Source organism: Mobula birostris, chromosome 14 (genome assembly GCF_030028105.1).
Source record: "Mobula birostris isolate sMobBir1 chromosome 14, sMobBir1.hap1, whole genome shotgun sequence".
NCBI classification, from domain to species: Eukaryota; Metazoa; Chordata; class Chondrichthyes; order Myliobatiformes; family Myliobatidae; genus Mobula; species Mobula birostris.
In genome coordinates, this window is record NC_092383.1 from 36,169,771 (window position 1) to 36,197,660 (window position 27,890).

Below are 27,890 nucleotides of genomic sequence, written 5' to 3' on the forward strand. Positions count from 1 at the left end.
AGGGCCTCAACATGCTGAAGGCTGTTGTGTTTCTTGACCTTCATTGCCGCCTTTTGCAGATGTTATTTTACGTGTCAGAGTACGGGCGAAAGACGTGCCTGAGTGCGTTTCATGCTCTGACCACTCAGTAGAATCTTCACTTCAGTCTCAACACTGACACTGTGGAGGTGAAACCTACCATGGATCAGTCTGCTGTTGCCAGGCTGAATACCGACAGTGAGGGATCTGTCATTGCTAAAGCCACTGCTGGAAAAAGGAGATGGCTACTGTCTAAAGGCAAAAATATGCTTGCCCTCTGTCAGCCTTACTGGTGATCATACTGCTTCTGGACATGGGAAGCTTCAGAGTTTGGGGAGTGGCAATTTAACTGCCCACTGCACCCAAGGGAACAAACACACCACGGCACTCACAAAGTAGCTGAAGGTGACCGGGCCCTGGACACCATTTAGAACAGAGGTGAGGAGGGATTTCTTTAGCCAGATGGTGGTGAATGTGTAGAATTCATCGCCACAGACTGCTATGAAGGAGGACAAGTCACTGGCTATGTTTAAAGCAAAAGTTGACAGGTTCTTGCTTGGGCCCTGGAATAGAACATAGAACAACTACAGCACAGTACAGGCCCTTCGGCCCACAGTGTTGTGCTGACCTTTTAACCTACTCTAAAATCAATCTAACCCTTCCCTCCTACATAGACATCCATTTTTCTATGCATATGCCTACCCAAGAGTTTCTTAAATGCCCCTAATGTATCTGCCTCCACCACTATCCCTGGCAGGGCGTTCCACACATTCAAGACTCTCTGTGTAAGAAACTTAGCTCTGATATCCCCTGTAGACTTTCCTCCCATCGCCTTAAAATCATATCTCCTGGTAATATCCATTTCCACCCCGGAAAAGAAGTCTAAAGATTAACTTGCGGCTTGAGTCAATAGTAAGGAAGGCAAATGCAATGTTAACATTCATTTCAAAAGGATGAGAATATAAAAGCAAGGATGAAATGTTGAGACTTCATAAGGCATTGGTCAGACCGAGTTTGGAGTATTATGAGCTGTTCTGGGACCCATATTTAAGAAAGTTTGTGCTAGCCCTGGAAAGGGTTCACAAGAATGATCCTAGGAATGAAAGGGTTAATGCATGAAACACTTGCCATGGCTTTGGGACTGTACTTGCTGGAGTTCAGAAGAAGAAGGGGTGATCTCATTGAATATTGAAAGGCCTGGATAGATTGGACATGGAGAGGATGTTTATAAAACTGGGAGAGTCTAGGGCCAGAAGGCACAACTTCAGAACAGATGGATGTTCCTTCAGAACAGAGATGAGGAGGAATTTCTTTCGGTAGATGGTGGTGAATTTGTGGAATTTATTGCCACGTACTTCTATGGAGGAGGCCAAGTCATTAGGTATATTTAAAGCAAAGGGTGATAGGTTCTTGATCAGTATTGACATCAAATATTAGAGGGAGAAGGCAGGAGAAAGGGGTTGAGAAGGAAAATAAATCAGTCAAGTTGGCAGAACAGACTTGATGGGCCAAATGGCCTAATTCTTGCTTATGGTCTCGCATACTCTAGGATAATGCCCAACAACGAAAGCTGGAGCACGGTATTAAGTAGGGTCTGCATAAATTAAATACAGAGATGTCATCAAATGATTATTGAAAAGATTGGGTCAGTAAATTGTTCTTCCCAGCCATAAGCATCATGCCCCCTTTCTCCGGGAGGAGAAGCAATGCAGCTGGGAATAATGAATGTCTTGTGTGCATTGCGCAGGACTTGCACTAGACCAGCTCCATTCCTGAAATAGAATGGATGTAGTTCAGGTCTGGAATGGGATGAGCTGGATTTCTCCAAAACTGCTGAACGCCTAGAGCGCACAGATTTAAGGTGAGCGGACTAAAGTTTAAAGAAGATGTATGAGGCATTTTTTTTTACAGAGAGCGGTAGATGCCTAGAATGTGCTGTCAGGACAGATGGTAGAAGCAGTTACTATAGCAATGTTGAGACACACACATCGACACATAGGAATATAGGCAATGTGCAGGAAGGTAGATTCAACTTTGGTGTGGTTGGTACCAAGGCCAAGGGCCCTGTTCCTGTTCTGTGCCGTATTATGTTCAGTCAATGTGGTAAGTGGAAATCCCACTAGAACAAGATTTCATTTCCCGGCCAGCAAGGAACTGTTGGGTCAACTCCAGAGTTCAAGGTTGGGGATCTGCTCCAACTGCTAAAGCTTTTGCAACTCACTTACTGGAAAGATGGCCCGTGAGTCAATCTTAATTCCTTTTTGTCAAGGACTGCCTTTTGCCAGACAGAGTAAGTATCAATCTAAACTTCATCATTTGGTAGCATCTCCGGTTTTAATTTCTGTAACCATTCGCCCCCACCACCCCCCCCCAGCCCCACCTTTAAACAGTGCTGCAGTTTTCATTGTAGGGCGTTGTCCCAACATACACTCTGTGTAATTTTCCTGCCCCACTGCCTTTGGTACTGAAGTCTCACCATCTGTTTTTCTGCCTTAACAGCTACTTCTGAGAAAATTAATTAACAGGGGAAAGATATGTGGCAAGCTCGTCAGGGGCTCTCAAAACACTCAAACAAAAAAAACGTTTTGTGAATTCTGTTTTGATATTTATTGTTGAACTTTCTTTCATCATCTGTTCGAGCAGCAACTTTCAGATCACCACAGTTCAGTGTTTTAAAAATACTCTTTACAGTGCCCAAAACAAAAATCTGCCTTGCTGTCCATTGAGAGATTGTGCTTCAATGGTGTTTTGTAAACACAGGCCAGAGCCAAGAGGCCAAGCACTGCACAAACCCAGGGCACAAGGCACACAGTACCTCAAAGATCTTTGGCTGAATATTTTAACAGAGCATTCTCCTTTTGCCTCTGTGTTTCACTTAGTTTCTTGCACCACTGAAAACTTACTTACCTCTGTTGACCTTGTGATGTCATACAAATTCTAAATAAACTCAATGCTTTACAGAATAACAGTTAGGGATCCGTAATTTTGAACAGCAGCCAGAAAGCACCAAGTATTCCTCTGAGATTTGACACAGAAGCTTGCACCTTGCAGTCATTCTCCTGCAGAGACAATCTGTGAAGGACCAAGGTGAAAGCTATCCCTGTTTACCCTCCCACCCACCACCCCCAGAGCACAAAAAAGACCTTCTGCATGATCCTATCACTGCCTTTATCTTACAATACAGTTCACCTTTAAACATTGAATAGCCAGTTCCTTTTAGTTAATCAACAGGCAGTAATCCAGTGTGATTCTGTGTCTGTACCAGTCTCATTTGGATTGAGCTGAATTAAGAAATTCGACCTTATTTTTTTGTTGGTACATATAATTAAACCAGTGAAACCTAAATGCATCAGTTGCTTTGCATTGTGAAGATTACTGCTACACTCACAACACGCTGGAGGAACTCAGCAGGCCGGGCAGCATCCGGGGAAATGATCAGTCAATGTTTCGGGCTGGAACCCTTCGTCAGGACTGAAGAGGGAAGGGGCAGAGGCCCTATAAAGAAGGTGGGGGGAGGGTAGGAAGGAGAAGGCTGGTAGGTTCCAGGTGAAAAACCAGTAAGGGGAAAGATAAAGGGGTGAGGGAGGGGAAGCAGGGAGGTGATAGGCAGGAAAGGTGAAGAAGGAATAGGGGAAAGCATAATGGGTCGTAGAAGGAGGCGGAACCATGAGGGAGGTGATAGGCAGCTGGGGGAGGGGGCAGAGTGAAATAGGGACAGGGGAAGGGAGGGGGAAGGAATTACCGGAAGTTGGAGAATTCTATGTCATACCAAGGGTCTGGAGACTACCTAGACGGTATATGAGGTGTTGCTCTTCCAATCTGAGTTTAGCCTCATCATGGCAGGAGAGGAGGCCATGTATGGTCATATCCGAAAGGGAATGTGAAGCAGAGTTGAAGTGGGTGGCTACCGGGAGATCCTGTCTATTGTGGTGGACGGAGCAGAGGTGCTCGACGAAGCGGTCCCCCAATCTGTGTTGGGTTTCACCGATGTAGAGGAGGCCGCACCGGGAGCATCGGATGCAATAGAGGACCCTCACAGACTCACAAGTGAAGTGTTGCCTCACCTGGATGGACTGTTTGGGGCCCTGAATGGTGGCAAGAGAGGAGGTGTAGGGACAGGTGTAGCACTTACGCTTACAGGGATAAGTGCCAGGTGGGAGATCAGTGGGGAGTGACGTGTGGATCAGGGAGTTGCAGAGGGACCGATCCCTGTGGAAAGCGGAGAGGGAAAGATGTGCTTAGTGGTGGGTTCCTGTTGAAGGTGGCGGAAGTTGCGGAGGATAATGTGCTGGATCCGGAAGCTGGTGGGGTGGTAGGTGAGGACAAGGGGAACTCTGTCCCTGTTGTGGTGGCGGGAGGATGGGGTGAGGGCCGAAGTGTGGGAAATGGAGGAGATGCGGGTGAGGGCTTCATTGATGACGGTAGAAGGGAAACCACGATCCTTAAAGAAAGAGGACATTTGAGATGTCCTGGAACGGAAAGTCTCATCCTGGGAGCAGATGCAGCGGAGACAGAGGAACTGGGAATAGGGAATGGCATTTTTGCATGTGGCAGGGCGGGAAGAGGTATAGTCGAGGTAGTTATGAGAGTTAGTGGGCTTGTAGAAGATGTCAGTGGACAGTCTGGCTCCAGAGGTGGAGACCGAGAGATCGAGAAAGGGGAGAGAAGTGTCCGAGATAGACCAAGTGAATTTGAGGGCTGGGTGGAAGTTTGAAGCAAAATCGATGAAATTGACGAGCTCAGCATGGGTGCAGGAAGCAGCACCAATGTAGTCGTCAATGTATCGAAGGAAAAGTTGGGGAGCAGTACCAGAATAGGTTTGGAGCACAGACTGTTCCACATAACCAACAAAGAGGCAGGCGTAGCTGGGGCCCATGCGAGTGCCCATAGCTATACCCTTAGCCTGAAGAAAGTGGGAAGAGCCAAAAGAGAAGTTATTAAGTGTGAGAACCAGTTCCGCCAACTGGAGGAAGGTAGTGGTGGTGGGGAACTGGTGAGGTCTATTGTCCAGAAAGTAGCGGAGGGCTTTGAGGCCTTCTTGATGGGGAATGGAGGTGTATAAGGATTGGACATCCATAGTGAAAATGAAATGGTCGGGACCGGGGAATTGGAAGTTATTGAAGAGGTGGAGGGCATGGGATGTATCCCGGATGTAGATGGGGAGGGACTGAACTATGGGTGACAAAATGGAGTCCAGGTAGGCAGATACAAGTTCGGTGGGACAGGAGCAGGCAGAAACTGGGACTGTCAGGCTTGTGTATCTTGGGGAGGAGGTAAAACTGAGCGGTAAGGGGTGTGGGAATAATGAGTTTAGCAGCTGAGGATGGAAGGTCTCCGGAGTTGATAAGGGCGGTGATGGTACGGGAGACAATGGTTTGATGTTTTTTGGTTGGGTCCTGTTCCAGGGGTAAGTAAGAGGAGGTGTCAGAGAACTGCCGTTTGGCCTTAGTGAGGTAGAGGTCCGTCCGCCAGGCTACTACGGCACCACCTTTGTCTGTGGGTTTGATGGAGAGGTTGGGATTAGTGCGGAGAGAGTGGAGGGCAGTGCGTTCAGAGGGAATGAGGTTGGAACAGGAGAGAGGGGTGGTGAAGTGGAGGCGGTTGATGACTCAGCAACAGTTGGAGTTGAACTTTACTGCTCCTTGGCTATACCATTATTAAGCAGGGTACTCACAAATTTACAGAGGTGTGCCTGATCTTTGACACCAATAATTAGTGAACCAAATTAACGTTCAAATATATTTTAGCCTATTATTTTACCACAAATTTTTAAAAGCTTGCTCTTTAGCTGAGAATGACGTCCTGTGCAAAGAATTTGCTCATATGTTTCTGCAGCTGTCTGACAGAAGCAGTAGGAAAAAGTGATATCTATTGATAATACAATTGTGGCAGGGTGGAGTAGGTCTCTACCAAAGGAGGTGTAAGACACTCCTTCCATCTGCTAGCCTGCAGGTCACCCTTGGGTGAGGTTTAGCACCTGCTTAGCGCCTCTTCAATCAGGGTCACACGAAGGTGGTGGATGGTCGGATGAGCAGCTGGTGCAGATCACAAATCCTGATTATGTGACCACCAACGCCAGGCAGACAATCTCTAAAGAGTATTGATAAAGGCTGGGGTCACCCATCTTGTAAAGACGCACTGCCCAGAAGAAAGCAACAGCAAACCACTTCTGTAGGAAAATTTGTCAAGGACATTCAGGGTCATGGAAAGTCCATGATCGCCAACGTCATACAACATGGCACACAATGAATGAATTGATAATATACAGAATAATTCAATGTTCCAATGTGAATATTGGCCTCAGTATTAGCCACCTGTAAATGGTTATATGCTAGGTTAACCTTCAGTAGCCATTGTCACCTCCTTCCTTTTGATCATCAGGCTCACAGCTAAAGGGAGCTGCGAGGATCTCGGCTCAAAACGTTGGCTGTACTCTTTCCCATAGATGCTGCCTGGCCTGCTGAGTTCCTCCAGCATTTTGTGTGTGTTGCTTTGGCATTTTTTAAAATCAGTGTTAATTTTACAAACTGCTGATCAGCAGCTGAGAAATCTCCAGCAAGTGAGTTTGTCCTTCTAGAACACAGTGCTGCTTCTTTCTGGATGTATTCTGTAAAGTTTAGGGGTGAGTTGGAGGGGCAGGGGACAGGGTTAAATGGGCAAATAGTGTGCAGCTGGTTTACTCATTGAAGCCATACATAATGAAAGGAAATAAGGAATTATGGATTTAGATACCAAGAACAGAAGGTGGTGGAACCATTCAAATGATTCTGAAAATCATTTATTTATTTATTGAGATATGGTGTGGAATAGGCCCTTCCTGGCCTTTGAAATGCGCCGCCCAGCAATCCCCCGATTTAATCCCAGCCTCCGTGTCACCCAACAATCCCGATTTAATCCCAGTTTCCGTGTCACCCAGCCATCTCCTGATTTAATCCCAGTTTCCGTGTCACCCAGCAATCCACCGATTTAGTCCCAGCCTCCGTGTCACCCAGCAATCCACCGATTTAATCCCAGCCTCCGTGTCACCCAGCAATTCCCCGATTTAATCCCAGCCTCTGTGTCACCCAGCAATTCCCCTGATTTAATCCCAGCCTCCTCACCACCCAGCAATCCCGATTTAATCCCAGCCTCCTCACCGCCCAGCAATCCCGATTTAATCCCAGCCTCCTCACCACCCAACAATCCCGATTTAATCCCAGCCTCTGTGTCATCCAACAATCCCGATTTAATCCCAGCCTTCGTGTCACCCAGCAATCCCCCGATTTACTCCCAGCCTCCGTGCCATCCAGCAATCCGGATTTAATCCCAGCCTCCATGTCACCCAGCAATCCCGATTTAATCCCAGCCTCCGTGTCACCCAGCAATCCCGATTTAATCCCAGTCTACGTGTCACCGAATAATCCCGATTTAATCCCAGCCTCTGTGTCACCCAGCAATCCCGATTTAATCCTAGCCTCCGTGTCACCCAGCAATCCCGATTTAATCCCAGCCTCCGTGTCACCCAGCAATCCCGATTTAATCCCAGCCTCTGTGTCACACAGCAATCCCGATTTAATCCCAGCCTCCGTGTCACCCAGCAATCCCGATTTAATCCCAGCCTCCGTGTCACCCAGCAATCCCGCGAATTAATCACAGCCTCTGTGTCACCCAACAATCCTGATTTAAACCCAGTTTCCGTGTCACACAGCAATCCCCTGATTTAATCCCAGCCTCTGTGTCACACACAAATCCCGATTTAATCCCAGCCTCCGTGTCACCCAGCAATCCCGATTTAATCCTGCCTCCGTGTCACCCAGCAATCCCCCGATTTAATCCCAGCCTCCGTGTCACCCAGCAATCCCCCAATTTAATCCCAGCCTCCATGTCACCCAGCAATCCCCCAATTTAATCCCTGCCTCCATGTCACCCAGTAATCCTGATTTAATCCCAGCCTCCGTGTCACCCAGCAATCCCGATTTAATCCCAGTCTACGTGTCACCGAATAATCCCAATTTAATCCCAGCCTCTGTGTCACCCAGCAATCCCGATTTAATCCTAGCCTCCGTGTCACCCAGCAATCCCGATTTAATCCCAGCCTCCGTGTCACCCAGCAATCCCGATTTAATCCCAGCCTCCGTGTCACCCAGCAATCCCGATTTAATCCCAGCCTCCGTGTCACCCAGCAATCCCGCGAATTAATCACAGCCTCTGTGTCACCCAACAATCCTGATTTAAACCCAGTTTCCGTGTCACACAGCAATCCCCTGATTTAATCCCAGCCTCTGTGTCACACACAAATCCCGATTTAATCCCAGCCTCCGTGTCACCCAGCAATCCCGATTTAATCCTGCCTCCGTGTCACCCAGCAATCCCCCGATTTAATCCCAGCCTCCGTGTCACCCAGCAATCCCCCAATTTAATCCCAGCCTCCATGTCACCCAGCAATCCCCCGATTTAATCCCAGCCTCCATGTCACCCAGCAATCCCCCAATTTAATCCCAGCCTCCGTGTCACCCAGCAATCCCCCGATTTAATCCCAGCCTCCATGTCACCCAGCAATCCCCCGATTTAATCCCAGCCTCTGTGTCACCCACAAATCCCAATTTAATCCCAGCCTCCGTGTCACCCAGCAATCCCGATTTAATCCCTGCCTCCGTGTCACCCAGCAATCCCCCGATTTAATCCTAGCCTAATCGCAGGACAACTCACAATTGCCAATTAACCTACCAACTGGTACATCTTTGGACATTGAAGCACGCGAAGGAAATCCGCGCAGTCACGGACAGAACATACAAACTCTCTACAGGCAGTGGCGGGAACTGAACACGGGTCACTTGTAGGGTAAAGCGTTGTGCTAAACTATATCGCGCCCCCCCCCCCCCCCACTTCCAGAGCTGGTGACGGGCATAAAGAATTTCACTGCTACAGATTTCAAATTGGTTCTGGGTTTCACAGTAACAAATTTTGTTGAGATTCTTTAAGATGATGCCTGGCTGGCATTGACATTTGCTGTGTTGTGCACTACAGGGGTGAATATGGCCTGAGCGAGTACACAGAAGTGAAAACCGTCACCATCAAAATCTCACAGAAATGCCAATAAACTGAAGTGCGATAAACAGTGAAATGGTTCCAGAAGAAGTCTGAAGAAAAGCTGAAAGTGAAAGAAACAAAAGGACACAGAGAAAATCATGTTTTATAACTGAGCAAAATGCTTAAATTCTTAAAAAAAATCCTGACTTTGCACAAAGAAAATATTTTTTTATTTCCTTCAGAACTTGTAGATTTAATCAGATATTAGCAATTTACAGTAACTGTACCCAGATACTGAAGGAGACTGTCTATTTTCTTCATATATACGACACTGGTTATTGGCAAATGCACCATCACAGGGGAACCTCTCAGTTTCACACTGGGTATCATTCACTGGGAGATTTGCCATCAGAGCTAATCTGCTTACCCATAACTAATCAACAACCTGCCTTTACTGCAGAACAGCACTTCAAAAAACTTCCCAGAGGGGCAAAAAAATAATTGCAGTCTATATGTTTCCCAGATTCCCAATGGGCAAAGCTCAGTATCAGGTCTGCAACTTTGAAAGATAATTTTTTTAACATATAATTCTTAAACAAAGAAACAAATGTACCCAAACCCTTCTACATCTCAATGTTGGAGTGAATATGTTGGGTTTAACCCATCAATAAAATTGTTATTTGGCTCTATGCTGGTCATTTTGCTTCAATTGCAAGTAATAAATTTTGAAACATCACATTTTCCAGCAGAAAATGCCTTGTGTGTTGATGTGTGTTTAATTGATCAATTCTGTAGCCATGTTTCGTTATATTGCTTGAAGTACAAGAATTTCCTTTCTACATTGAAATTACTATTCAATTATAGCATTATAACACGAGTACAAGAAACTCTCGATGTACCTGCACTGATAAAGGGATTGAGGAGTAAAGAAAGATCATTCAACACAACAAAGATGTTCCTTTCTTCATCTAGCTAATCAGGGAATGTTAAAATGCTTTTCTACAAATAAGTTTCATATTCATGTAACACACATCAAATTTGCTGGTGAACACAGCAGGCCAGGCAGCATCTCTAGGAAGAGGTACAGTCGATGTTTCAGGCCGAGACCCTTCGACCCTTCATATTCATGTGATCAGCCACAGAACAGATTAAGAAGGTACAACATCACATTCCTGATGAAGGGTCTTGAACAGAGATTGCGGAGAAATTACTTTAGTCAGAGGGTGGTAAATCTGTGGAATTTGTTGCCACGGGTGGCAGTGGAGGCCAAGTCATTGGGTGTATTTAAGGCAGAGATAGATAGGTTCTTGATTAGACAGGGCATCATTGGGTCTGGGGAGAAGGCACGGGTGTGGGGATGACTGGAAGAATTGGATCAGCCCATGATTGAATGGCGGAGTAGACTCGACGGGCCGAGTGGCCCACTTCTGCTCCTGTATCTTATGGACCCAAAAATCAGCTGTTCATTCCCATCCATAGATGCTGCCTGATCTGCTCAGCTCCTCCAGCACATTGCGTGTATTGCTTAAGAAGATGCAGGCACCAGTACTTTAATCAAACAAAATAATCCGCTAATTAATTGCTCCAATATACAAGGTACCATAATTATTACTCAAAAACACGGTACTGAGTAATTTGTAAACACAAGAGGTTCTGCAGCCTCTGGAGCAACACGGACACACAAAATGCTGGAGGAACCCAGCAAGTCAGGCAGCATCTATGGACATAACGGGTCTCAGCCCAAAACATGGACTGTTTATTCTTCTCCACAGATGCTGCCTGAGTTCCTCCAGCATTTTGCGTGCGTTGTACTGAGTAAATCTTGATACTTGTCACAGCCATTAAAGTTGCCAGTGGATTACTTTTAAATGGAACGTAGCACAGGAACTGGCCCTGTGGCCTACAGTGTTGTACCAAACTGACTACATTACTAATCAAATGCCGAACTGATGTCTTCTGCCAACACGGCAACCATGTATTTCAACTTGCTGCATATCCATGTGCCTTTTTAAGAGCCTCTGTCAGATTAACCTCCATCACCGGCCCAGGAAGTACATTCTATTCTCTGTGTAAAAATGTGCCACACTCATCTCCTTTGAACTTACTCGCCCGCGCCCCCCCTCCTTACTTCAATGCACGCACTCAGGTATTAGACACTTCAACCCTGGGGGAAAAGATAATGGTGTGTATATATGCCTCTCAGAATCTTATAAACCTCTGTCAGATCTCAGCCTCTGCTGTCGAGAGAAAATAAGCCTAGTTTGTCCAGCCTCTCCTATTAGCACAGGCCCTCTCATCCAGGCAGCAACCTGGTAAACTTCTGCCTTCTCCAAAGCCTTGACATCCTTCCTATAATGGGACAACCAGGTATGGATGCAATACTTCAGAGGTGTCAAACTAGAGTTTTATAAGGCTGTAACAAAACTTCTCAACTCTTGAGCTCACTTCCACTTGAACTAATAAAGTCACTCATGATATACACCTTCTTTATATCACTTCTATCTGCATTTAAGGAAGAGATGAGTACGACAACCCAATCAACCCGTGTAGCAGATTAATACTCTGAATATTAACGTAGAACATAAAACAATACAGCACAGAAACAGGCCGTTCGGCCCACAATGTTGTACCAAGCCAGCTAAAAAGCAAATCAAGGACACAAAAGCACTAATCCCTCCTCCTACACCATGTCCATATCCCTCCATCTTCCTTACATCCAGGTGTCTATCCAAATGTTTCTTAAAAGCCTTTAACGTATTTGTCTCTACCACCATATCAGGCAGCGCATTCCAGGCATCCATCACTCTCTGAGTAAAAAATTTACCCCTCACATCCCCCTTGATCTTACCCCCTCTCACCTTCAAAGCATGCCCTCTGGTATTAGACATTAATTTCTAACTCAGAAACAAATAAAAATAGTAGTGAGAAGGGAAAATATTTGACGGGTCATGTCAGAAGGAAGAGGAAAACTTTGAATACAGAAGGAAGGGAAAAGCTGAGCAAATTCAGAAATTAGAACTATCATTTTGGACAGTAAGAAACACAATGGCTGGATAAAGGAAACAAAGAAGTTTAGCCAATGTTCAATTCCTTACGGAGTACACCAAAGAGTTTTGAAAATAAAGACTATGAAAGAATGGCTCAGACAGACAAGGGTGTACTTTTGTGGCCATTATTGATATTGTTGCATGAACAAATTCACGGAGAGATGTAGCTGGTAGTGATGAAGTAGTCTTTTACTTGATACACACACTCACAAATATGCTGACTGCCTTTTGGAGTCAGGAGAGAGAGAGACAGCCAGACAGACAGAGACAGAGACAGAGACGGACCCTCAATCCAATAGTACAGCACAAAGGTAACAGGACAGTTTCAAATGCTTGGACCTTCCCACCAACGCACCTAAAATAAGTGTCAATTATAATTGTACTCATGCAATGGGATGTTGATTGGATTATACATATGTAGACAATCAGTTAAGTGCCTGTTTCCTGGTCTGCATTTTACTGTTCTGAGCTGTAGTTTAAATTTAATCTACAATCCATATTCAGATCAGAAGTCTGGTTGCTAGGGGGCGCTAGTGAGATAAGTGCAGTATAAATGTGTTTTTTCAAGCTCCTCATGGCACACCAAACTTTACGAGTTAAAACTGCCTTTTTGAATGCTTGAATCTCAATTTTTGTTGCAAGAACTCTGTTGTTTGTTTCTCCTTTACTCCACCAAAAAGTGTAACATGAACATGTCCAGTAAAACAGCACGAGGTGGAAAGGGAGCTGCTCACCCACTAGCCGATGCTGCAGCTAACATTAGCTGGGATCAAGCTAGCACGAACCCTCCAGACATGGTGTCAGCCGAAGAGGAAGACAAGCTTCCTCTTATTTGGCAGAAAATGTCAAATAAGCTCTTGCAGTCCTTCAACGAGCGGTTTGACAAGTTTGAGCACAGTTTCCAGAGTCTGTTGTCCGTCCAGCAAGCGCTCACTGAGAGATTGTTGAGCACCGAAAATCAGATCGCCGACCACGAGCAGCAAATCCACGCCGTGGAAACTTCAGTCGCTGAGCTGCAACAAGGAAATTAAAGGCTGCGGGCTAAGCTTTCAGATCTGGAAGGGAGATCCAGATGCAATAACATAAAGATTGTTGGCGTCCCAGAAGGCGAGGAGAAAGGGAAGCTGACTGAATTTGTCGCTAACTTGATCTCCAAGCTGCTGGGGGATGACAACTTCACCAAGCCAGTCATTATCGATAGAGCGCACCTCACACAACAGCCCAAACCACCGGAAGGCTCAAGGCCCTGCATGATAATTGCACGGGTGCATTTTGCACAGGAGAAAGAAAAGATTCTGCAACTCAGCAGGCAACTCTTGATGGATTACAGAGGTCATCGAATCTTAATCTTCCTCAATTTCACCACGGAGGTTATGGAGCAACGGCGGAGTTTCCGTGAGGTGCTGCAACTGCTGAGAGAGAAGGAGGTCCGGCATTCGCTACGTTTCCCAACCAGGCTCCATGTTCATTACCAAAGGCAAGTAAAAGTATTCAGCAACCCGGCTGAAGCCAAAACTTCTGTAGATCAAAAACTTTGAAAGGCTATTTTTCACAACATAAATGAAGAGAGTCTAAACGTGCTCTGAGCAGACTTTAATCATGGCAGTTCTTTTTTCTATCCTCAATTTGTTCTTTATTATGTGTGCTAATGAGGGGCTGTTAGTTGGAAGTGTTTTTCTCCACTTTTGTCCGGCGGACCCAGATTAGGATGAGGGCAACTCTGCTTTGTTTGGGGAAGCGATAGGTGGGGGTTTTGTTCACATGTTTGTTAACCGTTCATATTATTTTTTGTTGGTTTTTGCTGGCTGCCAGACTGAATGTTAAGTTTGTGTTTCATTACAATGCAAAAGGTACCACAAATGAATAATACTCTTGACTCCATATCCTTGGTCTCTTGGAATATGTGCGGTTTAGGTCACCCAATAAAGCGAGGTAAAGTTTTCGCACATTTGAAGTCATTGAAACCTGACATTATATTCTTACAAGAAACTCATGTTAAAGCCACTCAGCATAGGAAACTCAGGGCTAATTGGATTTCACAGGTCTATCAGGCACCTTTCACATCCAAAGCCAGAGGCGTTGCCATTCTCTTCCGTAAGACTGTGCCTTTTCATTTTCACTCATCCACAATTGATCCAAATGGCAGGTTTATAATTTTAACTGGGCATATCAATTTACTTCCCATTACACTGGTAAACGTTTACGGGCCGAACTCGGACGATCCAGGTTTTTTGCTTAAGGTGTTTGACTTGATCCCAGATAACGATTCAAGCCACATATTGGTCAGGGGTGACTTAAATTGCTACCTGGACCCATATTTAAATAGGCTCTCCTCTGCCGCTCCCCACCCAATATTCTTGCTGTGCAAACTCTTAACAATTTGATGAAGTTGAAGAAGGTGGTGGATATTTGGAGATTACAACACCTATCTGACCATGATTATTCTTTTTATTCTCATGTACACAGATCATATACATGGATCGATTATATTTTAGTCGACTCCAGATTAATCTCTAATATTGACAACACCAAATATCACAGCATAATACTATCTGACCATAGTCCTGTCAATCTCAATCTTCAACTGTCCCTCCCTAAGCAAGCCTATGACTGGCGCTTTAATCCCTTTTTGCTCAAGGATCAGGCATTTAAAGAATACATTACGACACACATCTCACGGTTCCTTGAGACCAACGACAACGGCAAGGTGAATGACTCACCACTGTGGGAAACACAAAGTGTGTATCAGAGGACAAATTATTTCTTATGAAGCAACACTGAAAAGGGCTAAGCGAGGTCGATTGGAAGTGATTGAGAAAGAATTACTAACGGCTGAACAGGCTTATAAAAACTCTTTGCTCCAATCAGATTATAATAACACTCTCAAATTAAAATATGAATACAACTCCATTCTAGGGGAACAAATTGGCAACATACTACTTGAACTTAAGCAGCAACATTTTGAGTTTGGTGACAAACAACAGAAGTTATTGGCAAGGCAGTTAAAAGGAGAACAAGCAAAACGAGCCATTTACAAAATAAAATCCAGATCTGGCCTGATGCTTATGGACTTAAAGGATATTAACGAACGATTTAGTGAGTTCTATTCAGAAACTTACACCTCTAAATCAACGGCTACACAGGAAGATTTTGATAAGTTTTTTGATCCACTTCACTTCCCACAATTAGATGCAGCTTTCAGGGAGAACTTGGATTTGGATTTTTCGCCCTCTGAGTTACAGGATGCCATCACAGCATTTCCCACCGGTAAGGCGGCTGGACCGGATGGGTTCGGGCCAGAGTTCTACAAAGCCTTCCGGGATGTCCTTACACCGACTTTGCTGAGAATGGTTCGGGATACCTTTAAAAACAGGAGGCTCCCACCCTCTCTCAGTGAAGCAAGTATCTGTGTTTTATTAAAAAAAGATAAAGACAAAACAGACCGTGAAGCTATGGGCCCATTGCACTACTAAATTATGATCTGAAAATAATTACAGAAGTGTTAGCAAATCAGTTTGGGAAGCATATAGCAAATATCATTCACCCGGACCAAACGGGATTTATCCTGGGTAGGTACTCCTTCTGTAATATCCGCAAAATTCTCAATATTTTGTATGTCGATTATGGGAAAGATGATAGAGCTGCTATACTGTCTCTAGATGCCCACAAGGCATTCGATATGATAGAGTGGCCCTATCTAATTGCAACACTCAAGAAGTTTGGATTCGGTGACACTTTTATAGAATGTGTCAAAATATTATACACTAATCCAAAATCCTTCATTCTCACAGATGGGAATAAATCCAATCCGTTCCCTCTGCAATGTGGTGTTCGCCAAGGGGACCCATTGTCCCCCCTGCTGTTTATCATAGCGCTGGAGCCTCTGGCAATTGACATTAGGGGCCACACACACGTTAAAGGTATTAAGTTGGGCAATATTGAGACCCATGTAACTCAGTACACGGACGACCTCCTTGTCTGTCTAGCTGACCCAGCGGTCTCTATTCCCACCCCACTAGAATATATACATTCCTTCGGGAGTATTTCTGGCTATACATTAAATTGGGGAAAGAGCGAATTCATGCCCTTAGTGGATCAATTTACTGAAGACTTGCTGAAAAAGTTGCCTTTTAGAGTAGAGAAGGACTGTTTCACCTACTTGGGGATTAACCTGACTAAGAACCCAAATCATCTTTTCAAATTTAACTTTATAGAATCATTAGAAAAACTCAGAACAAATATCGAGTCCTGGAGGATACTGCCCTTATCCATGATTGGACAGGTAAATGCAATTAAAATGGTGAGCCTACCCAGGTTTCTATATCTTTTTCAAAACCTGCCTATACTTAATTGCATCCTTTTTTATGAAACTTGACTCTATCATAGTGCCCTTTGTGTGGGGCTACAAATCACACAGGATATCTAAGACTCACCTACACAAACCTCTTAAGAAGGGCGGTCTTGGTCTGCCAATTTTCAAACATTACTACTGGGCAGCTAACTCCAGGGCTCTTACCTACTGGAAACGTGGAGGTGCTGAGACCCAAGAAAAACCTTCATGGCTACAGCTGGAAGCCTCTGTTGTTAAATATTCTTCACTTCCTGCTCTTCTGCTTTCCACTTATGCCTCAACAGACAAGCTAATCCAACAAAACTTTACCTTAAAGAATTCCTTACAAATATTAAACCAGATAAAAGTGGCTCACCAAATTCACAGTGTTTCCATACACACTCCCATTTGTCAAAATCATTCATTCAAGCCTGGACAATTAGATGGGGTTTTTTGCAGTCTGGAGAGAGAGGGGTATCAAAACTTTCTTAGATCTGTACATCGACGGCCAATTTACACCATTCACACAATTAAGCACTAAGTTCAGCCTTCCAAATTCACATTTTTTTCGCTTTCTCAAGTCAGACACTACGTTAAGGAAAAGTGCCCACACTTCCAGCCTACTTCCACCACCCATCCCTTTCACTAAGGAGGACATAAATAATTTTCCGGAAAGAGTAGGGGACCGAGGGTCTAGTGAGATGGAGGAACTGAGGGAAATATATGTTCGTAGGGAAGTGGTGTTAGGTAAATTGAAGGGATTAAAGGCAGATAAATCCCCAGGGCCAGACAGTCTGCATCCCAGAGTGCTTAAGGAAGTAGCCCAAGAAATAGTGGATGCATTAGTGATAATTTTTCAAAACTCTTTAGATTCTGGATTAGCTCCTGAGGATTGGAGGGTGGCTAATGTAACCCTGCTTTTTAAAAAAGGAGGAAGAGAGAAACCGGGGAATTATAGACCGGTTAGCCTAACGTCGGTGGTGGGGAAAATGCTAGAGTCAGTTATCAAAGATGTGATGACGTCACATTTGGAAAGCAGTGAAATCATCGGACAAAGTCAGCATGGATTTGTGAAAGGAAAATAATGTCTGACGAATCTCATAGAATTTTTTGAGGATGTAACTAGTAGAGTGGATAGGGGAGAACCAGTGGATGTGGTATATTTGGATTCCCAAAAGGCTTTTGACAAGGTCCCACACAGGAGATTAGTGTACAAACTTAAAGCACACAGTATTGGGAGTATGGTATTGATGTGGATAGAGAATTGGTTGGCAGACAAGGAAGCAAAGTGTGGGAATAAACGGGACCTTTTCAGAATGGCAGGCAGTGACTAGTGGGGTACCGCAAGGCTCAGTGCTGGGACCCCAGTTGTTTACAATATATATTAATGATTTAGACGAGGGAATTAAATGCAGCATCTCCAAATTTGCAGATGACACAAAGCTGGGCGACAGTGTTAGCTGTGAGGAGGATGCTAAGAGGATGCAGGGTGACTTGGATAGGTTAGGTGAGTGGGCAAATTCATGGAAGATGCAATTTAATGTGGATAAATGTGAGGTTATCCGCTTTAACATAGGAACATAGAAACATAGAAAATAGGTGCAGGAGTAGGCCCTTCGGCCCTTCGAGCCTGCACCGCCATTTATTATGATCATGGCTGATCATCCAACTCAGAACCCCGCCCCAGCCTTCCCTCCATACCCCCTGATCCCCGTAGCCACAAGGGCCATATCTAACTCCCTCTTAAATATAGCCAATGTACTGGCCTCAACTGTTTCCTGTGGCAGAGAATTCCACAGATTCACCACTCTCTGAGTGAAGAAGTTTTTCCTAATCTCGGTCCTAAAAGGCTTCCCCTTTATCCTCAAACTGTGACCCCTTGTTCTGGACTTCCCCAACATCAGGAACAATCTTCCTGCATCTAGCCTGTCCAATCCCTTTAGGATTTTATACGTTTCAATCAGATCCTCCCTCAATCTTCTAAATTCCAACAAGTACAAGCCCAGTTCATCCAGTCTTTCTTCATATGAAAGTCCTGCCATCCCAGGAATCAATCTGGTGAACCTTCTTTGTACTCCCTCTATGGCAAGGATGTCTTTCCTCAGATTAGGGGACCAAAACTGCACACAATACTCCAGGTGTGGTCTCACCAAGGCCTTGTACAACTGCAGTAGTACCTCCCTGCTCCTGTACTCAAATTCTCTCGCTATAAATGCCAGCATACCATTCGCCTTTTTCACCGCCTGCTGTACCTGCATGCCCACTTTCAATGACTGGTGTATAATGACACCCAGGTCTCGTTGCACCTCCCCTTTTCCTAATCGACCACCATTCAGATAATAATCTGTTTTCCTATTTTTGCTACCAAAGTGGATAACTTCACATTTATCCACATTAAATTGCATCTGCCATGAATTTGCCCACTCACCCAACCTATCCAAGTCACTCTGCATCCTCTTAGCATCCTCCTCACAGCTAACACTGCCGCCCAGCTTCGTGTCATCCGCAAACTTGGAGATGCTGCATTTAATTCCCTCATCCAAGTCATTAATATATATTGTAAACAACTGGGGTCCCAGCACTGAGCCTTGCGGTACCCCACTAGTCACCGCCTGCCATTCTGAAAAGGTCTCGTTTATTCCCACTCTTTGCTTCCTGTCTGCTAACCAATTCTCCATCCACATCAATACCTTACCCCCAATACCATGTGCTTTAAGTCTGCACACTAATCTCCTGTGTGGGACCTTGTCAAAATCCTTTTGAAAATCCAAATATACCACATCCACTGGTTCTCCCCTATCCACTCTACTAGTTACATCCTCAAAAAGTTCAATGAGATTCGTCAGACATGATCTTCCCTTCACAAATCCATGTTGACTTTGTCCGATGATTTCACCGCTTTCCAAATGTGCTGTTATCACATCTTTGATAACTGACTCCAGCAGTTTCCCCACCACCGACGTTAGGCTAACCGGTCTATAATTCCCCGGTTTCTCTCTCCCTCCTTTTTTAAAAAGTGGGGTTACATTAGCCACCCTCCAATCCTCAGGAACTAGTCCAGAATCTAACGAGTTTTGAAAAATTATCACTAATGCATCCACTAATTCTTGGGCTACTTCCTTAAGCACTCTAGGATGCAGACCATCTGGCCCTGGGGATTTATCTGCCTTCAATCCCTTCAATTTACCTAACACCACTTCCCTACTAACAAGTATTTCGCTCAGTTCCTCCATCTCACTGGACCCTCTGTCCCCTACTATTTCTGGAAGATTATTTATGTCCTCCTTAGTGAAGACAGAACCAAAGTAATTATTCAATTGGTCTGCCATGTCCTTGCTCCCCATAATCAATTCACCTGTTTCTGTCTGTAGGGGACCTACATTTGTCTTTACCAGTCTTTTCCTTTTTACATACCTATAAAAGCTTTGGTGGCAAGAACAGGAAAACAGATTATTATCTGAATGGTGGCCAATTAGGAAAAGGGGAGGTGCAACGAGACCTGGGTGTCATTGTACACCAGTAATTGAAAGTGAGCATGCAGGTACAGCAGGCGGTGAAAAGGCGAATGGTATGTTGGCATTCATAGCAAGAGGTTTCAAGTACAGGAGCAGGGAGGTTCTACTGCATTTGTACAAGGCCTTGGTGAGACCACACCTGGAGCATTGTGTGCAGTTTTGGTCCCCTAATCTGAGGAAAGACATTCTTGCCATAGAGGGAGTACAAAGAAGGTTCACCAGATTGATTCCTGGGATGGCAGGACTTTCATATGAAGAAAGACTGGATCGTCTTGGCTTGTACTCGCTGGAATTTAGAAGATTGAGGGGGATCTTACTGAAACATACAAAATTCTAAAGGGATTGGATAGGCTAGATGCAGGAAGATTGTTCCCAATGTTGGGGAAGTCCAGAACAAGAGGTCACAGTTTAAGGATGAAGGGGAAGCCTTTTAGGATCGAGATGAGGGAAAACTTCTTCACACAGAGTGGTGAATCTGTGGAATTCTCTGCCACAGGAAACAGTTGAGGCCAGTTCATTGGCTATATTTAAGAAGGAGTTAGATATGGCCCTTGTGGCTAAAGGGATCAGGGGGTATGGAGAGAAAGCAGGTACAGGGTTCTGAGTTGGATGATCAGCCATGATCATACTGAATGGTGGTGCAGGCTCGAAGGGTAGAATGGCCTACTCCTGCACCTATTTTCTATGTTTCTTGAAAACCTCTTGCTCCCTCCAGACACCAAACAGTTAATATCAAAATTTGTGAATTGCTTTACTCTTTTGGTTTCTACAGATTTTATTAGGGAAGCCTGGGCCAGGGACTTGAACGCAGAGATATCAGCGGAACTTTGGGAGGAGGCAATGTCCCGGGTTCACTGTTGCTCTATTAATTCACGCTACAGGTTAATTCAGTACAAGGTGATGCATAGATTGCATTATTCAAAAACAAAACTGAATCGCATCTTCCCATCTGTGTCTCCCGAGTGCGATAATTGCCGCTCTGCTGAGGGCTCACTAGCACATCTTTTCTGGTTTTGCCCTACATTATACAACTTTTGGACTGCAATTTTTGAGTGGCTCTCAAAAGTCTATTCTAGAGACATTCAGCCCAATCACGACCTCACCATACTTGGATGCTCTGCAGAAACTCTTGAGTTGCCGCACGACATGCAGATTGCTCTGCGTCTAGGAATGGTGGTGGCTAAGAAACTTATTCTTTTAAGCTAGAAGTCTACTACTCCACTGGCTCGCACACTGGCTCAAGGAGATGTTGTCTATTATGCAAATGGAAAGACTGCATCTGCACAAACCCAATACACAGAATATATTTGAGAGAATATGGGGACCCTTACTGGCTCAGCGTCACATTACCTCACACACATAGTGACCTTGACCTGTCTAGTCTCATGAGTGGGTGTGGTGCCTAACCAGATTTCTTTATTCATTTTACTTTACGTTGCTTCCATGATGTCACTATTGTGTCAACTCTTTTTCTGAAAGTTTATTTATGCAATCTTGTAAATTGTCTGGCAGCCTTTTCATTTTTGTTTTTGATTTGTTTTGTCTGTGATCCACCGGGAGCTGTATTTCCTTGGTATTGTTTTGGACGTCCTCAATATATTTTGTCTTTGTAAAACTGAGAATTGTAAATAAGGTAATAAAAAAAAGTCTGGTTGCTGAAGTCAATATTCCCTATACGTCTGAACCCCAAAAAACACCCTAACAATGGAAACAAAACGTAAAATAAAGATTGGCAAGAAAGGCAATTTGTTTTCTGGCAAAACAGGGAATGAACTGAAAAAAAAGGCAGAGCAGCATTTGTTAAGAAACAGTAACACCTGTGAAGTGCAAAGATATCCGAGAGAGATCAGCAAATTCATCTATTTGAGTTGAACTGATGAACAAAAAGAGATTGCTGAGAGTCACTCAAAACCCCCTATGTGATAGAGGGAGCTAGAAGAGCAAATGTATAGTACATTTCAAAGTTAAAACAAGACAATAAGAGTTTTCATCTGCCCTAATATGTTCTGAGACAAAAGCTGTAGAGAGTGTAGAATTAATTTAATCAGTACAAAGGAAGCTAATGAGAGAATGCAGAACTGGTGCAAGTTTGAGGGTATACCCAGGCAACTGTATATGGCGGTAGCAAGAGAGAAGTTTAGAAGCAGTGATCACAATTCTTTTAGATTAAATATAGTGATGAAAATCATCAGCAGCAGGCCAGGAAGAAAAGGTTTGAAGTTAAATAAGGATGATTTAATCAGGCCGAAGTGTGATCTACCGGAAGTGAACGAGAAACGGGCTCTTCAGGGCAGTGGTATCTGAGCGTTCAAGGAAGCGAGCACTGATTAAAGGGAAAGGGGAAACTAGCAAAATTAGACCCCCACGAGGAACATACTTGGTAGGATAAACCAAATAGGGAAGCTTGTGAGAAATACCGAAAGCTCAACACTGTAAAGTTACGGAAAGTGCAGGGGTGAAATTTTTTAAAAGGGTGTTAGGAGGGAGGGTGCATGGACAGAGATTAGTAAGGGAAAGGAAGGATTAGAATCAGAATCAGGTTTATTATCACCGGCACGTGTCATGAAATTTGTTAACATAGCAGCAGCAGTTCAATGCAATATATAATATAGAAGAAAAAAAACACAAAACAAAATGATAATAAGTAAATCAATTACAGTATACGTATATTGACTAAGTTATAAATCGTGCAAAAAACCCCCCGGAAATAATGTATATTAAAAAAGTGAGGTCGTGTCCAAGGGTTCAATGTCCATTTAGAAATCTGGTGGCAGTGGAGAAGAAGCTGTTCCTGATTCAGGGATGTTAACGAAGCAAAGGATTTGTGCCTTAAAGCAGTGTCGGGTATGTGATAGATGTGTAGAATGTAATCAATGCTTTGCATCAGTCTCCAAGGAAGAGGGAAGAGAAGGGAGGAACATGAGAACTATTACAAATGATGAGCATGGAGGGAGAGGAAACAGTAAGGTTTCTAGTATAATGAACAAATTGCCAGACCCAGTTAGAATGAATCTCAGCCTTTTCACTGAAGCAAGAGTGGAAATAATGCAGGGTTTTTTTCAAGCCCCTTTAACTACAGGACAGCTGCTGTGGTATATTTGTTTCACTGTGTCTTAGAACAATACAGCACAGAAACAGGTTCTCTGGCCCACCTAGTCCATGCTGAACTATTATTCTGCCTAGTCACATCGATCTGTACCTGGACCATAGCTCCCCATACCCCTCCCATCCATGTACAGTACTTATCCAAACTTCTCTCAAACGCTGGAATCAAACCTACATCCACCACTACCTCTGGCAGCTCATTTCACCCTCTCACCACCCTCTGAGTGAAGATCTCCCTCATGTTCCCCTTAAACATTTCACTTTTCACCCTTAACCCATGGCCTTTATTTCCAGCTTTATCCAACCTCAGTGGAAAAAGCCTGTTGACATTTACCCTATCGATACAACTTATAATTTTGTATACCTCCATCAAATCTCCGTTCATCCTCCTCAAACTCGACCTACTCAACATTTCCCTAAAACCCGGGTCCTCAAGTCCTGGGAGCATCCTTGTAATTTTTTTCTATACTCTTTCAACCTTATTGATATCGTTCCTGTAGTTGACTGGGACTGCACACAATACTTCAAATTAAGCTTCGTCAACCTCTTATCCAATTTCAACATAACGTTCCCATTCCAGTACTCAATCCTTTTTTTTTATGAAGGCCAATGCTCCTCAAGCTCTCTTTACAAACCAATCAACCTGTGGCGCCAGTTTCATACAATTACACCTTACTGTCTACCTGCACTTTACTTCCTCTAGGATCCCAGCAGATATCCTTAAGGAAGGTGGACCAGCTCTCCTGCACAACAGACGTGGCTTGCTCTTGAAGGTCTTGGAAAAGGATCAATTGCACTCAGGACTCAGGGATCCTCTAAAAGTGACCGTATTCAAGAAGATAGACAAGGCAGATTGTGGCAGTTACAGAGGAATCGCCCTCCTGTTAGCAAAAGGCAAAGTGCATGCACATATCCTTATCAACCAACTCCTTCCACTATCTGAAGAAACACTCCTGAATCATAGTGTGGTTTCCACCCATCTAGAGACACCACAGACATGATCTTCACAGCACGCCAATTACAGAAAAAATGTGCCCTTGTACTTGGCTTTCATAGATTTGACAAAGGCATTTGATACAGTACACTGCCAAGCTCTCTGGCGTACACCGCCAAGCTCTCTGGCGTACACCATCAAGACATGGCTGGTCTGACAGGTGCTTATGAATACAGAGGTTACTGCATGATGGTATGTCAGCCACAGTACTCAGCAACAATAGGCACTGAATCTGAACATTTCACTGTTAAGACAGGAGTCAAAAAGGCTGTATCATTGCACCCACCCTATTTGCCTTCTTTTTTGCTGCCGTCCTTCACCTCATTGGCCAAGTCCCACTCATGTACTGAATGGACAACAGGCCTTTCATCCTCAGATGGTTCAAGGCCAAGAACAAGGTCAACATCACCACTATCATGGAGCTGCAGATGACAACGCCATCACAGCACACTCTGAAGAAGGCCTCCACTGTATTCTGAATGCCTTTCCCAAGGGATATAGGGCCCTAGGTCTTCTTCTGAATACGAAAAAGACACAGGTCCTATATCATCCACTGCCCAACCAGCCATTAATCCAGTCCACTATATTAGTTGACAATATCACCCTTGAAGATGTAGACCACTTTCCCTACCTTGGCAGCGTTCTCTCCTCCGAAGCAGACATTGACTCAGAGATCAACCACCCTGAGTAGTGCTGTTGGAGCCTATGCAAGATTAAGGAAAAAGAGTCTTTGAAGACCATGACCTACAGGTCCAAACAAAGCTTTTGGACTACAGAGCAGTTGTCCTTCCTATATTACTGTATGGAGCTGAATCATAGACCACCTATAGCAGACACCTGAAAGTCCTGGAACAATACTACCAAAGAACCTTCTGAAAGATTTTGAGGATCAGCTGGAAGGACAGACACACTAACACCAGCACACTGAAGGAAGCCAACATGAACAGCATCTCTACTACGATAAAGCAACACCAACTCCAATGGATAGGTCTTTTTTTAAAATCTTTTTATTGAATTAGTACACAAAAGGTAAAACATATAGAAACTAATACACTGTTGCGATATAAATTTACAAGAGATATTGATACATAAAAAACAACAGTACAAACAGTGCAGTTTAGTTATAAAATAACGAGGTAATATAATAGTATACTAATTTTCTGTACATATCAATAAAGAGAAGAAAAAACCCAAAAAAAGACCCCCCCCAAAAAACCACCGTGCAACTAACCTCAGAAGCAAAACAAAGCAATGGGCTAACTAGGTATCAAGTAGACTTAAACAACTTAAACAATCACGTCCTCAAACCCGACCTCCATTAATAACAGTTAAAAACCAAGAAGGGAATGTAAATATGGTCAAAGAGAAAAAGAAGTTACATTAAATGAAAATGTTGAATAAAAGATCTCCAGGTCTGTTCAAATTTAACTGAGGTATCATAAAGATTACTTCTGATTTTTTCCAAATTTAAACACATTATCGTTTGAGAAAACCAAAAAAACGTAGTTGGGGCATTAATCTCCTTCCAGTGTTGTAAAATACATCTTTTCGCCATTAAAGTAAGAAATGCAATCATTCTACGGGCTGAAGGGCAAAGATTACTAGAAGTTTTAGGTAATCCAAAGATAGCAGTAATAGGATGGGGAGAAATATCTGTATTCAATACCTTTGAGATAATATTAAAAATGTCTTTCCAAAAAGTTTCCAGAGTAGGACAGGACCAAAACATATGAGTTAAGGAAGCTATCTCCCCATGACATCTATCACAAAGAGGGTTAATATGAGAATAAAAAGGAGCTAATGTATCTTTAGACATATGTGGTCGATGAACAACTTTAAATTGAATTAGGGAATGTTTGGAACAGATAGAGGAAGCATTGACTAGTTGTAAAATATGTGCCCAGTCATCCGCCAAAATAGTAAAGCCCAAATCCTTTTCCCAATTGGACCTAATCTTATCCAATGGAGCTATCCTAAGTTTCATGATAGTATTATAAATAATAGCCGTTACACCTTTCTGACATGGGTTAAGGTTAATTATAGTATCTAAAATATATGTAGGGGGTAACGCCAGAAAGGAAGAAAGTATGGTACTTAGGAAATTTCTAACTTGGAGATATCTAAAAAAATGTATTCTTGGTAAGTTATATTTGTTAGATAATTGTTCAAAAGACATAAGGGAACCATCTAAAAATAAATCCAAAAACTGTGATATACCATTGGTCTTCCAAATTTGAAAGGTACGGTCCGTAGAGGAAGGGGGAAAGAACATATTGCCTAAAATAGGAATCGCTAGCCCAAATTGATTAAGATCGAAAAATTTTCAGAATTGAAACCAAATGCGTAAGGTATGTTTAACTATCGGGTTACAAACCTGTTTATGGCGTTTCAAATCGAAAGGAAGAGAAGAACCTAAAATGGAGCCAAGTGCATAACCTTGAGCAGATTGTAATTCCAATACTACCCATTTAGGAATGGATAGTGTATCTTGGTCAAGTAACCAAAATTTCATGTGTCGAATATTAATTGCCCAATAATAAAATCTAAATTTAGGTAATGGCAAACCTCCATCTCTCTTAGCTTTCTGTAGATGTATTCTACCCAGTCTCGGGTTTTTATTTTGCCAAATAAATGAACAAATTTTAGAGTAAATTTTGTCAAAAAAGGATTTTGGAACAAAAATCGGTAATGCCTGAAATATATATAAAAATTTTGGCAGAATAAACATCTTAACAGCATTAATACGACCAATCAAAGTTAGATAAAGTGGAGACCATTTAAATGAAAGTTGTGTAAATAGGTCATGTCATTAGGATATCTAACTCTCGTCTCCCCAAACAGATCCTTTACTCCCAGCTGAAAGAAGGTCAGTGAGTCCCTGGTTGGGTGAAGGAAATGTTTCAAAGGCAACATCAAAATCAATCTGAAGAAATTCAACATTATATCTATGCACTCAGTAGATACACCTGGAGGAAATATGTTCAAGAGGGAGCTGCACCACATGGGAACGACCTCCGTTGTGCCACACAGAATAAGTGGCAGCTTCAAAAGGAGAGAATGAACAACCAAAAGACCCAAATGCTAACCACAACCATCACCTACTCTTGCTCACACTGCACCAGAATATGTGAATCCCATATCAGCCTCTACAGACACCTGTGGACCCACCAATAGACACCCCTTAGGAGAATATCTTACTTGACCCAACCTTTACTCAGAACTTCAGTCTGGACTCCATGTTCTACTCATATTTTCTCAGTCCCACACTCCATCCTTATCACAACCATCCACCCCTCCCCAAGAATCTACCATCAAGTAACTCATAACTATATGTATCCAGCCTCTTGCTATATCCATCAATCTCAGTCACTTCTTATCCATATTCAGCAGTCTCAACACACACATTCTCCCACGTTGTTCAACCTTAACCATACTCTTCAAATCTCTATCTGCCATTTCCACACACATTAAAATGAACCACTCACATTGTGCTAGTGCTCAAGCATAAATATCACCCGTATCCTTCAAATCCACCCCTCAATATCCCACAAATAAATTCCTACTCTCTCCACTAACTTGAATAACCCAGCCTCTGCCTGTTGTCCCTTAATACATGTCTGTTCCCCTGAAATGTAACAATACAGTCTCTCACTCCATCCCTCTCCCTAAGTACCGCAGTGCCTCCATTTACTTAAAATCCAATTATACACTTCAAAGTTCAAGGGTGTCACGTACCCTGTGACGGGTTAAAGATCCAGCAGAAATGGAAAACACTTTGGAGTCCAGTATTGCTATTAACTAATGGTATTGATTAGTAACTACACAATACAGTAATATAAATGCAGATAAATCAAACAGATTAGCAATGATTA

At 43.5% G+C, this 27,890-nt stretch overlaps 1 protein-coding gene across 1 annotated transcript in view; it reads left to right on the forward strand.

Annotated features, from left to right (window-relative positions):
- The window catches only part of aldh1a3 (aldehyde dehydrogenase 1 family, member A3), a 124,917-nt gene extending 115,200 nt beyond the window's left edge, over positions 1-9,717 (forward strand). Inside the window, exon 13 of the mRNA XM_072277726.1 lies at positions 9,025-9,717. Within this exon, the coding sequence (XP_072133827.1) occupies positions 9,025-9,097 (73 nt within the window). The 3' untranslated portion in view covers positions 9,098-9,717. The remainder of the gene's footprint in view (positions 1-9,024) is intronic.
- The last annotated feature ends 18,173 nt before the right edge of the window (positions 9,718-27,890 follow it).